This window comes from Dendrobates tinctorius, unplaced genomic scaffold (assembly GCF_039654945.1).
Source record: "Dendrobates tinctorius isolate UK_male_01 unplaced genomic scaffold, ASM3965494v1 ptg000223l, whole genome shotgun sequence".
NCBI lineage: Eukaryota > Metazoa > Chordata > Amphibia > Anura > Dendrobatidae > Dendrobates > Dendrobates tinctorius.
This window is the reverse complement of record NW_027361890.1, coordinates 1,767,630-1,784,557: the sequence shown is the minus strand read 5'-3', so window position 1 is coordinate 1,784,557 and position 16,928 is coordinate 1,767,630. Positions and strand designations below refer to the sequence as shown.

Genomic DNA, 16,928 nt, shown 5'->3' with positions numbered 1-16,928 from the left:
GTTTTGTTTCAAATATGACCCCAAGACAGTGAGTGTGTCGCTTGGGAGTTATGGTTGAACCATCCAAGACAATTGCAATATCTGACATAAGTAAGTTAGTAGAGGGAAGAAACAAGAGAAGTTCAATTTTGGAGATAATGGACAGACAATCCTTTTATTTTGTATTAAGCTAGGGGTGATGTCAGTAGAAGAGGTGTGTAATTGGGTGTCATCAGAATAGAATCATAGAATGTTAGAGTTGGAAGGGACCTCTAGGGTCGTCATGTCCACCCCCCTGCTCAATGCAGGATTCACTAAACTATCTCAGACAGATGTCTGTCCAGCCATTGTTTGAAGACTTCCATTGAATGAGAACTCACCACCTCTCGTGGCAGCCTGTTTCACTTATTGATTACCCTCACTGTCAAAAAGTTTTTTTCTAATATCTAATCGGTATCTTTTCCCTTTCAGTTTCATTCCATTGCTTCTTGTATTTCCATGAGCAAATGAAAATAAGGATAATCCAGCTACTTTGTGACATCCTTTCAGATATTTGTAGACAGCTATTAAGTCTCCTCTTGGCCTTCTTTTTTGCAAATTAAACATTCCCAGATCCTTTAACCGTTCCTCGTAGGACATACATTGCAATCCGCTCACTATCCTGGTAGCTCTTCTTTGAATTTTCTCCAGGTTTTCAATATCTTTTTTAAAATGTGGTGCCCAGAACTGGACACAGTATTCCAGATGAGGCCTGACCAGAGTAGAGGGGAATAATTACTTCACATGATCTAGACTATGCTTTTTTTTTTTTACCTAGAACTGTGTTTGCATTTTTGGTGCTGCATTATGCTGTTGACTCATGTCCAGTCTGTGATCTATCAGTATACCCAAGTCTTTTTCACATGTGCTGTTGCTTTGTTCTATTCCTCCCATTCTGTAGATATAATTTTTGTATTTCTTGCCCATATGTGGAATTTTGCATTTCTCTCTGTTAAATATCATTCTATTTGCCACTCCCCACTATTCAAACTTATCTAGATCCTACTTAATCCTTTCCCTTCCCTTTCTAGTGTTAGCTATCCTTCCTAGCTTTGCATCATCTGAAAATTTGATTAGTTTACCTTCAGTTCCCTTATCTAGATCAGTTGTAAAAATGTGGAACAACACTGGGGCCAGGACAGAGCTTTGTGGTGCTCCACTTGAAACACTCTTCCAATTGGATGTGCAACCATTTATTACTACGCTTTCAGTACGATCACTGAGCCAGTTATGAATCCATCTAACCATAACCCTGTCAGTCACATACTTGGTCATTTTTTTCAATAAGGATAGTATGAGATACTTTATCAAATGCTTTGCTGAAGTCGAGATATACTATACCGCATTTCCCTGGTCCACTCAGTCAGTGATTCCATCATAGAAGGAAATTAGATTAGTCTGTCATGACTTGTTTTAAACAAACCCATGCTGGCTCTGGTAAATTACTGTAATCTTATCCAAGTACTAACATACATGCTGTTTAATAATTTTTTCAAAGATCTTTTCTGGTATAGAAGTAAGGCTCATTGGCCTGTAATTTCCTGGCTCCATCTTCTTTCCTTTTTTCAAGACAGAGACAACATTCTCCAATCTTCTGTGACTTCTCCTGATCGCTAGGATTTTTCAAAGAATTTGGCTAGTGGTTCCACAATTTCCCCTGCTAACTCTTTCAGTACCCTAGGAAGTAATTCATCTGAACCAGGAGCTTTTCATTCATCTAAATTAGTTGTGTTCCCTCACCATCTATTTATAGATAATGTGGATTCTTTTATTCTCTTGATAGCACAGTCAAGATCAGTTGATGTTACAATTGTTTTCTTTGAGAACACAGATGCAAAATAGAAATTTAAAAGTTCGGTTTTCTCAATATCATTATTGGCCACTTCAATCTTTTCATCCTGTAAAAATCCTCATTAAGACATCTATGCCACTTTATGTATATGGTGCATCTTATCACTGGCATGCACTTCCATGCACTTCCATGTGCCTCACCAGAAATGTTGCTCCAGTCTTTGACTAGAGTAACAATTCCTAATCTTATGCCAGTGTAGTGTGACTAATGGTCGCATATTCGATGGGAGGTACATGTCACAGAGATGGCTTGTCTCTGTGATGTAACCCAGAGTATTCTTCTGTATTGCATGACAGCACTAAGAGGGAAGATGTATATCTTTGTACCGTGTTAGCCAGTAGATAGAAAAATATCAGCACTAAGAGGTTCATTTGTTTCACCTTGGTCTGAGTTGTAGATAGCTATGAGAGATGGGCGGCTCTGGCTACCCACATACCTTACCTCTGGGTGTGGTTACAGCCTATTTAGTGGAGGCTGTTCTTTGTCACATGGAGGCATGGCGGCTTCCACTGTGCGTTTTGCTGTGACACTGACCTGAGCGGGCAGACCTGCTGTGCTTTATGAACTGTTTGTTTTTTCTGTTTGTTTCCATTTTGTGCCACAGAAGGCCATCTTTTGTTGGTTAAACTTGAACAGGTTTATGGAGCAAATAACCCTGAGGGACATTTTTATGAAAACCACTTCCTGTGCTTACCTCAACCCGCAGTCGAGTGAGTAAAACTTTACAAGTGGTGTTAGACATGCGGGTAGCAATCCAGCAGAGACATGCAACTGCTACACGAAGAACTGCATGTCCTGGGTTAAGTCTGTTGCAAGCCAGCAAGCATCGCCAGACAAAATGGAGGACCTGCTGAAAAACGTAGTCCAGTCGCAGCAGCAACAGAAAGAGACCAACAGGCTGTTATTACAGTAGATCCAGCAGAGCCAGCAGGACAAATGGCAGCAGATGCAGCTTCTGGCAACCGCCATCCAGGGCAGGACGAGCACCAAACCGCAGGTCCAGCTGATGTCTCCCATGTCTGGAAGGCGGGCTTTGCAGAAAATGACTCCCGGGGATGATGTTGAGGCCTTCCTTATAGTGTTTGAAAGGGTCGCCGAGAGGGAGAAACTCCCGCCAAAGCAGTGGGCAGAGGTACTGGTGCCATACTTGACAGGAGGACCCCAGAAGGTGTACTATGATTTAGCTTTGCAGTACACCAAAGAGTATGGCAAGCTAAAAACAGATTCTTGCACGCTTGAGGGTATCAATGACTCTCAGGGCGCAGCGGGTTCACCGCTGGGCGTATCACCGGGACAAACCACTGCGGTCTCAAATGTTTGACCTGTTGCACCTGGTCCAGAAGTGGCTGCAGCCAGAGTCCTCTATGCCTGCGCAGATGGTAGAACGGGTGGTGATGGACCAGTTTGTGCACTCCCTGCCGAGACCTATGCAGACTTTAGTTGCGGTTGCCCAGGGTGATCCCAAGAATGCCGATGGACTGGTCGATAGATACCAGGGGTTTGAAGTTCCGTGGGAAAGCAGTACACTCCATACTGGGGGTCCCAACAGGAGGCAAAGGCTCAAAAGGGGGTGGGGTGTCCAAGGTCCAAAATGGCAGGGAAGGTGGTGCCCAAGGTCTCTACAGGTGATATTTGATGGAGTTGCCATGGTCCAGGCCATATAGCCGCCTGTTGTCCCCTGACCTCTGAGCAGATGAACTGCAGCATAGGATATTGCTGTTCATATTGTGCATATCCGACCTGCAGTGTAAACTCTCCACCCAACAAAGGGCCTCAAGCGTGGCCCGTGAAGGTGAACGGGAGGGAGGTAACGACACTGTTAGACTCCGGGAGTCTGGTGACCCTTGTGAGGACCACGTTTCCTCTCCAACTGATCCCAGGGAAAAAAGATGGCGTTCGGTGCATACATGGTGACGCCAAGGAATACCCTATGGCCAGAGTGGACATTAAAATGGCCAGCGAGGTCGACGTTGTTCTGGACTTGTTGCACCCTATTATTATAGGCGTGACTATTTTTTATTTTGGGATCTGTGGGGGAAGGGTTTTGAGTTCATTAGCGCGATTTGGAAACCAGTGAGCTCTAATAAGGTATTACCATACCCAGAGGCAGATGGTTTTCCCTTTTGTGGAGGATGAGGAGCAGGTGTCCCCTGTTTCTGACATTCCAGAGTTAGGGGTGACCAGTGACAATTTTGGGACTGTCCAACATAGGGTCCCAGCTCTGATGGAAGCATTTAATATTGTTGCCATCATAAAAGGGATTGCACAGGAGCTGGGGGCTGACACAAGTTTTCCCTATTTTATGATGAGTGGGGGGTTATATCGGGTCATGAAAGTGAAGGGGGAGCTGGTGGAACAGTTAATAGTGCCAGGCCCCTATAGACGGATGGTGTTGGACATGGCTTAGTCACACATCTTGGGGGGACAACATGCAGAGTTTCTATTGGCCTGAGTGGCACCGGGAAATATTAAACTATTGCAAGGTCCTGCCCCACAAGTCAGTTGACTGCCCCCACCTCTCACTTTTGGAGTTCCCTCGTGCCATTGCCCATTATTTTAGAGAATTGCCATGGACTTGGTCTGTCCCTTGGTTAAATCTGCTCAAGGTCTTCAGTATATATTGGTCATCATGGACTATGCCACACTCTATCTTGAAGCAATTCCCTTGAGAAACTCCTCCACGAAGAGTATAGCCCGCAAATTGGTCCATGTGATTATCCCAGACAGGTTTACTGAATGAAATCATGACCGACCAGGGAACACCTTTTATGAGTAAGGTGATGAGGGAGTTATGCAAGGTCCTGCAAATCTCCCAGTTGAAGACTTCAGTGTACCATCCTCAGACAGATGGCCTTGTTGAGAGGTTTAATACATGCTGAGGAAAGCCATAGAAAAAGACGGTAGAGACTGGGACTATCTATTACTGTATCTGCTGTTTTCCATCTGTGAGGCTCCACAGGCCTCTATGGTGGTCTCGCACTTCAAACTTTTGTATGGCCGACATCCGCGAGGTCTCCTGGATATATCCAAGGAAACCTGGGAAGCCGAAGTCATGCCCCACAGAAGCATCATTGAGCACGTGGCACTGATGCAGCAGATGATTGCAAAGGTGATGCCCATCGTAAAAGGACATCTCCTCCAAGCACAAGAAGCTCAGGCCAGGGTCTACAACCGGTTAGCCAGAGTGAGGCAGTTTCTTCCGGGAGACCGAATTCTTGTGCTGATTCCTACTGTGGAAAGCAAGTTCTTGGCCAAATGGCAAGGACCTTATGATGTTTTGGAGAAGCTTGGTGAGGTAAATTATAAGATTCACCAACCAGGGAGATGGAAACCATATCAGATCTACCATGTCAACCTCATCAAACCATGGCAAGACAGAGAGCCAACTGAAATTCCGTGCTTGCTGGGAAAGTCAGAAGGCGAGGTTGGAGGTGTCGCTATAGCAGAGATGCTGTCGAAGGCCCAGAAACAGCAGTGTGGGGAATTGCTCTAGAGGAACAAGGACCTAGTCTTGGCATTACCAGGGTGCACAAGCGTCGTAGAACACAAACTTCTGTTGGAGCCACATGTGCAAGTCAAGAAGTTATCTTCAAGAAGGTGGAGCGTATGTTAAAACATGGAGTCATTGAGGAGTCCAAGAGTGGTTGGTTGAGCCCGATTGTCCTGGTCCCAAAACCTGATGGTGAATGGAGGTTCTGCAATGACTATCGGAAGTTAAATGAGGTCTCTAAGTTTGACGCATATCCCATGCCACGTGTCGATGAGCTTATCGAGAGACTTGGGCCTGCAAGGTACATAACCACCTTGGATTTAACGAAGGGTTATTGGAAGATCCCCTTGGCACAGGAAGCCAAGGAGAAGACATTTTCTACCCCGGACGGATGCTTCCAGTATGTACGGATGCCTTTTGGACTGCAGGGGGCTCCGGCGACCTTCCAGAGTGCTATGGATAAAATCCTTGCACCCCATAAGCAATACGCCGCTGCATACCTGGAAGATATTGTTATCTTTAGCCCAGACTGTAAGAGTCATCTGGAAAAGGTCCAGGTGGTGTTTGATGTTCTAAGGAAGGCAGGGTTTTCAATAAACCCGAAGAAGTGTGCCTTGGGGAAAAAAGAAGCCAAGTACCTGGGATATGTAGTGGGTCGAGGCAAGATCAAACCCCAAATCAGTAAAGTGGAGGCAATTCAAACATGTCCAAAAAACAAATTAGAGCCTTCCTGGGGATTGTGGGATACTACAAGAGGTTCATCCCGAACTTCGCTGTGATGGCGCACCCCTGACTGACCTCTTTACAGGGACAAAATCAGTAATGGTAAAATGGTCTGAAGAGGCAGAGATGGCCTTTCAAGAAATGAAAGGGGCTCTGTGTAAGCAATCGGTTATGGTGGCCCCTGACTTTAAGAAAGAGTTCATACTCCAAACAGACACCTCAGATATTGGGGAAGGAGCAGTCCTTTCCCGGGAGATATACAGGGAGGAGCACCCTGTTCTCTACCTGAGTTAGAAGCGATCCTCATGTGAGAGGAATTATTCAGTCATAGAGAAGGAGTGCTTGGCCATAAAGTGGGCGAAGGACACATTATGGTACTTTCTGGTAGGACGTAAGTTTAGATTGGTATTCAACCATGCCCAACTTAGATGAATGAGAGAAACAAAGGGTAAAAGTGCTAGGATCACCCACTGGTTCTTAGCCCTGCAAGATTTCAACTTCCATGTAGAACATAGAGCAGAGAAGCTACATGTTAATGCCGATGCCCTCTCGAGAATCCCTTGTCTGATAGGAGAAATTGACAAGCACCACGGCTTTAGGAAGAGGGGGAGGTATGTAGTGTGGCTATTGGTCGCATAGTCGATGGGAGGAATGTGTCACAGAGATGGCTTGTCTCTGTGATGTAACCGGGAGTATTTTTCTCTAGTGCATGAAAGCATTAAGAGGTTTGCTTGTTTTACCTGTGTCTGGGTTGAGGGTAGCTATGAGAGATGGGCAGGTCTGGCTACCCACATACCTCACCTCTGGGTGTGGTTACAACCTATTTAATGGATGCTGTTGTTTGTCACATGGTCTGTGACTGGAGACATGGAGGCTTCCAGTGTGTGTTTTGCTGAGACACTGACCTGAGTGGGCGTACTCACTGTGCTATATGAACTGTTTGTTTTTCTGTTTGTTTCCATTTTGTGCCACAGAAGGCCATCTTTTGTTTGGTTAAACTTAAGCAGGTTTATGGAGAAAATAAACCTGACAGACATTTTTATGAAAATCGCTTCTTGTGCTTTCCTCAACCTGCAGCAGAGTGAGTAAAACCTTACACGAGTCTTAAAGATGGACGTGCAGGAGAATGTTACTTTTCAATAATTGATTGTGCCGCACCCTGTAATGCCCCATCTCTGCCCACTTTGGCCAAAACTGTTGTGAAAATGCCAAAAATCATACATTTTTTTTGCAACTTTGTGTTTTATATTAGTAATCTGACAATTTATAAGACCCAATGAAGCAGTTTGATGAAGTATTCAAAAATTAATTTTCTATCAAATGTATGTGAAGATGGGGCAATTCTTTGGCAAAGTCAAGTTCTCATGTACCTCTGTGGTAGCCCTTATCACTCTGTATAAGATTCAGTAGTATTATAGTGAGGCTTAAAGAAGTTGTCCATTACTTGGACACCCCTTCTAATACCCCACACTTGGCCCCAATAAGATAAAAAAGCTTATACTCACCTCGCATGCTAGCGCCGTTGCCGTGGGGTTGGAACTCGTTCTTCCCAGGGCTCCTGTTCTGTTGTTGTGACACGGGAGCCCAGTGTCTTATCAGTGCTGGCGTCACTGTCCTCGCTGTCTGTCAAATTGAACAAGAAGAGGAAGTCAGAGCTCAGTGGTAGCCCTGACTTAATCTTCATGTTCAGTTCGACAAAAGGCGGAGACAGCGTCACCAGCGCTGATTGGGCGCTAGGCTCACGTGTCATAACAACCGCAAAAGAGACCCGGAACTGTGCTGACACCACTGGAACAGGCTTTTCTATTTTTTTTTTTATTTTATTGGGGCCAAATATTTAGCTCAAGAAGGGGTTTTCCTAGTAGTGGACAAGCCCTTTAAATCTGTTTGTCAGTATGCTAACATATGTAATAATGTAATATCACTGTAAGAATAATTAACTTTTAACACATTTATGGAAACCAAAGTGATAACATATTGAAAAATAATAAAACTTTTTTTTTACAGAGAAGGAAATTCCTATAAACATTGCATATTCCCAATATGAAGATGCATTAACTACAGATAGTGCGATTAATGTGACAGCTGTATGTCAGATCGAAAACTGGGGTGATCTGTTTGTAGAAAATAACATTGTTTTGAAGAAACCACCGCTTGAAACTAAGGTACAATACCTGCTCTCATACCTAAGGCTCTCTGCAGGAGCTCTTTGCATTTGTAAGGGGCCCGTCACACATAGCGAGATCTCTAGCGAGATCACTGATTTTGTGACGCATCAGCGATCTCGCTGTGTGTGGCACGCATCAGCGACCGACCCCCCTGCCGGGTATCGCTGATCATGCAGGCATGTCCTGAGCCATTTTTTGATCGTTGGTCTCTCGCTTGCCAGCACGCATCGCTGTGTGTGGCATCGGGAGACCAACGATCAGCGAGCTCCCAGCGCTGTAAGCAGATGCTGGGAGCTGGTATCCAAGGTAAATATTGGGTAACTAAGCGCGCAGCACTTAAGGCCCTTTTACATTTAGCGATGCACCAGCGATCCAACCAGCGATCCGACCCGGTCAGGATCGCTGGTGCATCGCTAAATGATCGCTAGTGAGCTTTCATACAGAAAGATCTCACAGCGATGCAGCAGCGACGCAGCGCACGATACTTACCTTTCACACACAGCGATGAAGACGTCCTCCCGCCCGCCTCCACGCGTCGCTGGACGTCACAGCAGGAAGCGCCCGACGAGAAATGGAGCCGGACATTCTCACGCGATCAGCGATGAGCAGCGGGGGAGCCGGTCGCTGGTAAGTATCACACATAGCGATATCGCTAGCAATATCGCTATAACGTCACAAAACCAGTGACGTTTTAGCGATATTGCTAGCGATATCGCTTAGTGTAAAACCCCCTTTAGTTACCAATATTTACCTTGGATACCAGCTCTCAGCGCAAGCACACTGGTATCCAAGGTACACAGCGGGTAACTAAGCGACGCACGCGGTTAGTTACCCGATATTTACCTTAAATACCAGCGTCCTCATTGGTCTTGCTCGCTGGTATGTCTGCCTGTTTGCCAGCTCACCAGCGATCATGTAGCGATGCACCAGCAATCCTGACCAGGTCATATCGTTGTCGGGATCTCTGGTGCATCGGTTGGTGTGACGGGACCCTAATAGTATCCTATAGACTGGGGTGATTTGAATCCTCGTAAACCTGTTCTCATGTAAAATCAGATGACTTGTAGTTATTACATGGAGTTTAGCTAAGACAGTACCTTAAAAAAAAGAAAATAAGCTTATATAGTAAGAGCATTTAACGGAAACTGTCACATTCTACATGCAGTCCGATCTGTGGACAGCAAGGGATAATAGAGAAGAAGAATGATATATTGCATTGTCTTATTGGAAAAGATTCAATACAAATTGTATTTTATTCACTGGAATATCAGGTGTTTGTTGCCTATGAGTGCTTATGAGTCCAAAGGGCGGTCCTACTCACTCAAACATCATGGATTTCGGTGAATAAAATGGAAGTTTTAGGGAAACTTTTCCCACAAAAACATGTATCACTCTGATCAGCTTCTCTTGCTCTTTGACCTCCTGCCTGCAAATCGGATACCATTTTCAACAGGACAAGTTCTTATATATAGTGTTGAACTAACACTTGTGATCATCTGCTGGACTCAAGTTCTGACACACTAACAAGGCCCAGATATGAGGAGCCATGATGTTCAGTAGAGGACAGCACCATTTGAAGTTATCCTGGTCTTTGGGCCTATTTTTTTTTCTGGTGAAGATATACCACTCCAAATGCTAAATTAATGTATGGACAAGATGTACAACAATTTCACAAGCATTCCTCTCCTTTTAGGCTTTGGGGACAGCTGTGTTGGGTAAACCAGTGACTGTTGAGGTCAAACTTACCAACCCATTACCTACTCCTTTGAAGAACTGTGTGCTTACAGCAGAGGGCAGTGGCTTAATAAAAAATGAAGTACAGAAGAGGTGAGTACTGTTCTATTAGTGGTACCAAGTTACTATAATTATTAAACTATGCCAACTAAATGTTGTGGCATTTATAGGTTCAGTGATTATCTATGGTTGTGTTGCATGTAAGGCATTAGGATAAAATCAAACCAGCATAGCAAAAACCTTTCATTTTTCATCTTAAAAAAATAGATGACGTTTCATCGCGATTGGTGTTCTGTATGTCCGTTCAGGCCTGTATGTCATTTACATGTATATTTTTTACATCAATATGACATCTGTTTTACATCCAAAATGAAAAAATAAAAATTCCAATTTAGTCTCTTAAAATAAGAACTTTGTAACAGGATGTTATACTGATAATGTCAGAAGTGGTGGCCGAGACGTGGCATACGGCCATAGCAGCTACCATAATTGCTAGTCAAATATTCACTTGACTTAGCAGAAAAATAGCTGTTTCACCCTCAATATCAAGAGATTGCTTGTAGCAAATGTGATGTAGCGATCACTCAGTGGGTTGGGGAACACTCACATGTCAGCGATATTCAAACGCACAGTAGCCTTTTCCTCAGTCCAGTCTTGGTTTATTATATAATCATAAACCACTATCGGCAGTTGAACAACACAGTACCGACATACAGTCCATTTCAGGTGTGCCTGTCAGTGTCAGGTCACAATTCCTCAGGCTCTGAGTTACCTGCTTAACAGATTCTCAGGTTTCCCAGCCTGGCTTCATATAGCTCCTGTCAGTAGTCCAGACTTTCAGGAGCTCCAGCCAGCTCCAGTCTCACACATGGTTATCCCATGTGCTCCAAACAGGAAACACATATAGGACCTTCCTGATGTCACAGGAGCACACCCCCTGGGAGGTGTTTGGTTAACCAGACCCACCCATCACTTCTGGTTAACCCTTAAATCCAGCCCTTTACTAACATACAGGTTTTTGGGACTACATGACCTAGCAACCTGTCCTGGATTCAGATCGCAGCAGACTTCTGTTTGTGCGATACACACCTGTCTTTCAGTATACCACTAGCTGGTACATCATATACCCTCCCCCTCTGTTCAAACCAGAAAAACCGAGAAAAGATGTTCCTGTTGTCTCGAGCTACCACTCGAGGGGATCTCCTCTATCTACTATTAGCATTCTCTCTTGGAACCTGATCCGTCATCATCACCCGATTCTTTAGAGAGCTACCATCCGTCACTGTCACAACTTCCTTTTTGCAACAAATGTGGCACCAGATTCTGTCATCTCACAATCCCGAGTCGTGACTTGGTTAGACCTTCCCTGCCACCGGCGATCATTATAGTAATGTGATTCACTTCACTCCATCTTTATGGTCAGGACTGACTCGGTATTGTCGCATATACTATCAGGTTTCTTGTCTAATACCCTCAGCATGGGCTTAACAGGGAATTCCTTATGCCTCAACGTAGTATGCCCAATATCCTCAGGAAAGCTCTCACATGGCGTTTTCCTCCATCGCCTACAGACCCATTGCACCACCTGTCTCTAGCTTCTGCTGTGGCCCTTCTTTTACTGGGAGGACCTCCACGTCATTGGATACCATGCTTTAAAGATGGCTTCCATCTTTGGGAGCGACACTGTCTCTCGATCCTCGCTCTTTCCAGCCTTAACTGCTGTACTTCTTTGAGGTGAGCCACCGTATACTTGAGGAGAATTCGCATATTACCAAGACTCTGCCCTATCCCCTCCATGAGGAACAGAACCATACCCACTTCCCTGGGTATCTGGTCACTCCGGACTTATCTACCATCTCCTGCAAGAGTGGTTCATTTGTTCCGATGACTTCTCTCAGCATAGTACTAGGCACCTGGACAATATCTTGTAATAAATGCTGAGCTTCCCTCATAAGCTGCAGCCGCCTAGCGGCTTCTTCATTCTTCCACCTGATCAACCGCTTCATGCGAACACACCTTCAGTGCATGTCCCTCGGGATAGCCACTCGATCCACTGTGACTTCAGATCTCCAGCTGTTTAGCTTCTGGGGACCAGTACACCCTACAGGCTTCCACAGCCTTCTTAAAGTTGTCATGCACTGACTCTCTGGCACACTCTTCTCTCAGGTCTTCCGGAACCTATGCAAAGAACTTGCACAAGGGAGTCTCACTCTTCTCCACTGCACTGAGATAATCATCTGGGTCAGTTTCCGGCATCTGCTCTCTCCGGACTTCCAACTCTTCGAGTCGGTTGGCCAGAACAGACACTTGCCGCTCCATTTTCTTCAGGGCTGACGTATTCATCGCCTGGCTTTCTGACAGGCAGCCTTTCAGCTCGGACACCTCTAGTCTCTAGTTCCAACGCACTCAGTCGGCCCTCAGCAGCCTGTCTCCGAAGCTTCTCCAGCTTCAAATGGGCTTGTATAGTCTCCTTGATCCTCCTTAGCTCGCTTCTTCCATCCTCTGTACTGGTTGAGCTTCTATCACTCAAACAGGTACCTGCTTTAGGCCCCACTTCTTTGGTGATTTTCTGCACTTCTGCACCCTTGGTCTTCACCTGGGTTTTAGCAATGGCAGCTTCAGCTTTCTCATGGGTCTCAGTTGTGTCACCTTCAACCCTCTCTTGGGACTCAGCAGTGTCACCTTCCAAGGTTTTCACTCCCTCCAACTTTTCACTCACTGTCTTCTCCACTTCTTCACCCATGGCGCTATTTTCGTTTCCAGGCTCCCTAGAGGTGGATCTACTATTGGTTTGCTTTCCCTGAGCATTGTGGACTCCTGCTCCATCAGTGCTTTCCAGGATTTCTTCTCCTATAGCGCCATCCACTGACCGACCATCAGCTGCTAGCTTAGAACCCGTAGAGGACACCCACACCATCTGCTTGGCTGGCTCCATCTCCATAACCTCGTCTTGTGGAGCATTGGCATTACACTGTGTCAGTTCCTGTGATAGCACCATATCTGTCTCAGCCCCAGCTGTTGCTACTGGCAATGACACTTCACTTTTTTTTGGCTCTTGCTTCTTTGGTGATGGGAGGATTTGCCATCCTTGTTGGGCCCTTCCTTACTGCACTCCCTTTGCTTCATAGAGTTACAGTCACCCCCCGAGTCTGTGTCACACCCCACAGTATGGTGAACCCTCAAGTTGCTCTCTAACTGGATATAAGCTACCCTCTTTTTAGCTTTCCCATTGCTTCCAGTCATACTGTGGTACAGTTCAAGTGACATCAGGTCAGTACGTTGGACAGACGCAGGTATTTGAAGGATCAGGCTATCCCTCACAGGCTCACAGTCTGATTACGTCATTTTGACAGCCCCCGGACCAGGCCAGATGGTGATGCACCAATCCCTTCATGACTGACAGAGGAGCGGAGCCTGCGCCCACCAGATGCCTGCGCAGGAGCCCATTCTCTGTCACCACCACCCACGGGGGAACCACAGCGCCTCCTAGTGGTCGAGGCAGGAACAGGCGTCCCCGAGTCTGACGTCGACGAAACAGTCCGGTGCCTCCCAGTGGCCGAAGCAGGAACCGCAGTCCCTGTGTCTGACGGCGACATGACAGTCCGGCGCCTCCCAGTGGCCGAGGCAGGGACAGCAGTCCCTGTGTCTGACGGCGATGTGACACTTACTTCATAGAGTATAGGGTATTCAAATAGGATGACCACATGGCATAATGTTACTGTATGATGAACTAATCTCTCAAAGATAACTCTGCTTACAAGAGGCCCCAAAAAGGATAAATGCCTAGCGGCAGCTTCAAAAATTAAGCATAAATCAAAGGAAAAGAGAGAAGCTATGTGACATAAAGGTATAAAAAGACAAAATTTTATTGGAACAATAATGAAATTACCATAAAAACAGATTACAGAAAATGGAGACACAGTGCACAAAAAAGGCCACCTAAATAAGGTAAGTAGGCTAAAGCATGCGAGAGAAGCCCATAGGAAAATGTTTACATGGTCTGTGGGAAAAATAACCTCAGACATACAACCTCAGGTATCTCCACATGCGTTTCGCTAGGTGCTTTTTCAAGGGGAGTGAAAAAGCACCTAGCGAAACGCGTGTCGGTGTACCGCCACCATCTGAGGTAATGTAGGCAACACTTTTCCTCTATAATTTATTTCAGTTCTCCCAATTTGTCACACATTTTTTGGCTGGTTTTCTCCCAGACTATTTCTGTTAATTGCTGCTCATTTGAGCTATATTTATTCTAGCCTATACTGCTGTGCATTTATATTTTGGGACTTATTTATATCATGGAAGGCTGTTACATACAATACTCTTGCTGATTGAGCCGGCTGTTTGTATATCTGATTGAAGTTATTTTTCCCACAGACCATTTAAACATTTTCCTATGGGCTTCTCTCACATGCTTTAGCCTGCTTACCTTATTTAGGTGGCATTTTTTGTGCATTGTGTCTCCATTTTTTGTAATCTGTTTTTATGGTAATTTTATTATTGTTCCAATAAAATTTTGTCTTCTTACAAGAGGGGTTATGCAGAAGGCCTTGGTCTAGTTTTTCAACCTGTAATTTTTAATATTTATATATTTATTGGACCTGGCAAAAATGTTAACCCAGAGACTGTTGCGAGGAGCAATTTTTCATGTCAAAGTCTTATGTTCCTTTTGGATATAACACCAGAAGTGTCTGAAGGCTACTCTCCTCGGCTGAAATAATATGCATGTTTAGCCAAGATGATTGATGTTGACCCAATGAAAAATATATATTTTTCCATTTCTCTAGTTTTGACATCCTGGAGCCTGATAAGACAATGAAGGTTACTTTAGACATTAACCCTTTCGTGTCTGGAGTAAAGAAGCTGCTGTTGAACTTCACATCTGATAAGCTTGTTGATGTCAAGGGTTTCCTATCCATAAATGTGACTGAGAACTCCTAATAGTAACTTCCCTTAGATGTTATGTTCTCATATCTTATCCTGGGCCAAATTTGCATCTTGCTGCACAGTCATAAAATTGTTCCTATAAAGTTTAAGAAATCACATGAATTCCTACTGCTGTTTTTACAGAGGTTATGGTTTTTATAAATATTAATTTACTGCAATAAAAATTGAAAAACTATTTGTTTACTGGATTCATTGATATCATGCATAACTAGAGCATTCATTCCCAAACTGGATTTTAAGATGAAAATTGATTGTGGAAGAATAGATGGCGGTGGTAACATTCCCATCTTGGTAGTCATGCCATGAAAAAGACTCATGGCCATAATTTCTAAGGAAATGGGTCAAAACGACATACATAGAAACTGTACAGAGCCAAACAGACATCTTACAGTACACTATGGCACCATAAGTGTGACATTGAACTTGCAGCTCAGAAGGTTTATCTTTAGTCCTCCACTAACACAGTGCTATATCACTATAAATGATTTCAGTTCTGCTAATTTGTGCTTTGAATTTCAGTAACATTAATTTAATATTCTAGTTGGCAAGATTTCTTTTTCATCATGGCTCAAAGAAGGGGCCCAAACCTGTTATGTAAACTCAGGCCTCTTTGTAATAGACAAACCATTATTTCTTATATTTAGAGACTCTATAGCGACGGGGTCTCTTCCACAGGACTGGCGCATAGCAAATGTGGTACCAATATTCAAAAAGGGCTCTAAAAGTGAACCTGGAAATTATAGGCCAGTAAAGTCTAACCTCTATTGTTGGTAAAATATTTGAAGGGTTTCTGAGGAATGTTATTCTGGATTATCTCAATGAGAATAACTGTTTAATGCCATATGAGCATGGGTTTATGAGGAATCGCTCATGTCAAACCAATCTAATCAGTTTTTAAGAAGAGGTAAGCTATAGACTGGACCAAGGTCATTGGATGTGGTATATTTTGATTTTTCCAAAGCGTTTGATACCGTGCCACACAAGAGGTTGGTACACAAAATGAGAATGCTGGGTCTGGGGGAAAATGTGTGTAAATGGGTAAGTAATGGGCTTAGTGATAGAAAGTAGAGGGTCGTTATAAATGGTATATTTTCTAACTGGGTCGCTGTGACCAGTGGGGTACCGCAGGGGTCGTTGTTGGGACCTATTCTCTTCAACATATTTATTAGCGATATGGTAGAAGGTTTACACAGTAAAATATTGATATTTGCAGATGATACAAAACTATGTAAAGCAGTCAATACAAGAGAAGATAGTATTCTGCTACAGATGGATCTGGATAAAGTTGGAAACTTGGGCCGAAAGGTGGCAGATGCGGTTTAACAATGATAAATGTAAGGTTATACACATTGGAAGAAGGAATCATTATCACCATTACACACTGAATGGGAAACCACTGGGTAAATCTGACATGGAGAAGACCTTGGGGATCCTAGTTAATGATAAACTTACCTGGAGCAGCCAGTGCCAGGCAGCGGCTGCCAAGGCAAACTTGATCATGGGGTGCATTAAAAGAGGTCTGGATACACATGATGAGAGCATTATACTGCCTCTGTACAAATCTCTGGTTAGACCGCACATGAAGTACTGAGCACAGTTTTGGGCACCGGTGCTCAGGAAGGATATAATGGAACTAGAGCAAGTACAAAGGACGGCAACAAAATTAATAAAGAGGATGGGAGAACTACAATACCCAGAGAGATTAGCAAAATTAGGATTATTTAGTCTAGAAAAAAGATGACTGAGGGGCGATCTAATAACCATGTATAAGTATATAAGGGGACAATACAAATATCTCTCCGAGGATCTGTTTATACCAAGGAAGGTGACTGTCACAAGGGGACATTCTCTGCGTCTAGAGGAGAAAAGGTTTTTCCACCAACATAGAAGAGTATTCTTTACTGTTAGTGCTGTGAGAATCTGGAATTCCTTGCCTGAGGAGGTGGTGATGGCGAACTCAGTCGAGGGGCTCAAGAGAGGCCTGGATGTCTTCCTGGAG

The 16,928-nt window shown here is 44.3% G+C and overlaps 1 protein-coding gene across 2 annotated transcripts in view; it reads left to right on the top strand.

Moving 5' to 3' along the window:
- LOC141059042 (protein-glutamine gamma-glutamyltransferase E-like) overlaps positions 1 to 15,104 on the top strand; it is a 147,072-nt gene extending 131,968 nt beyond the window's left edge. For both annotated transcript variants that reach the window (XM_073555252.1, XM_073555251.1), the window contains 3 exons: positions 8,091 to 8,248; positions 9,945 to 10,078; positions 14,770 to 15,104. In XM_073555252.1, the coding sequence (XP_073411353.1) occupies positions 8,091 to 8,248; positions 9,945 to 10,078; positions 14,770 to 14,923 (446 nt within the window). In that variant the 3' untranslated portion in view covers positions 14,924 to 15,104. The remainder of the gene's footprint in view (positions 1 to 8,090; positions 8,249 to 9,944; positions 10,079 to 14,769) is intronic.
- The last annotated feature ends 1,824 nt before the right edge of the window (positions 15,105 to 16,928 follow it).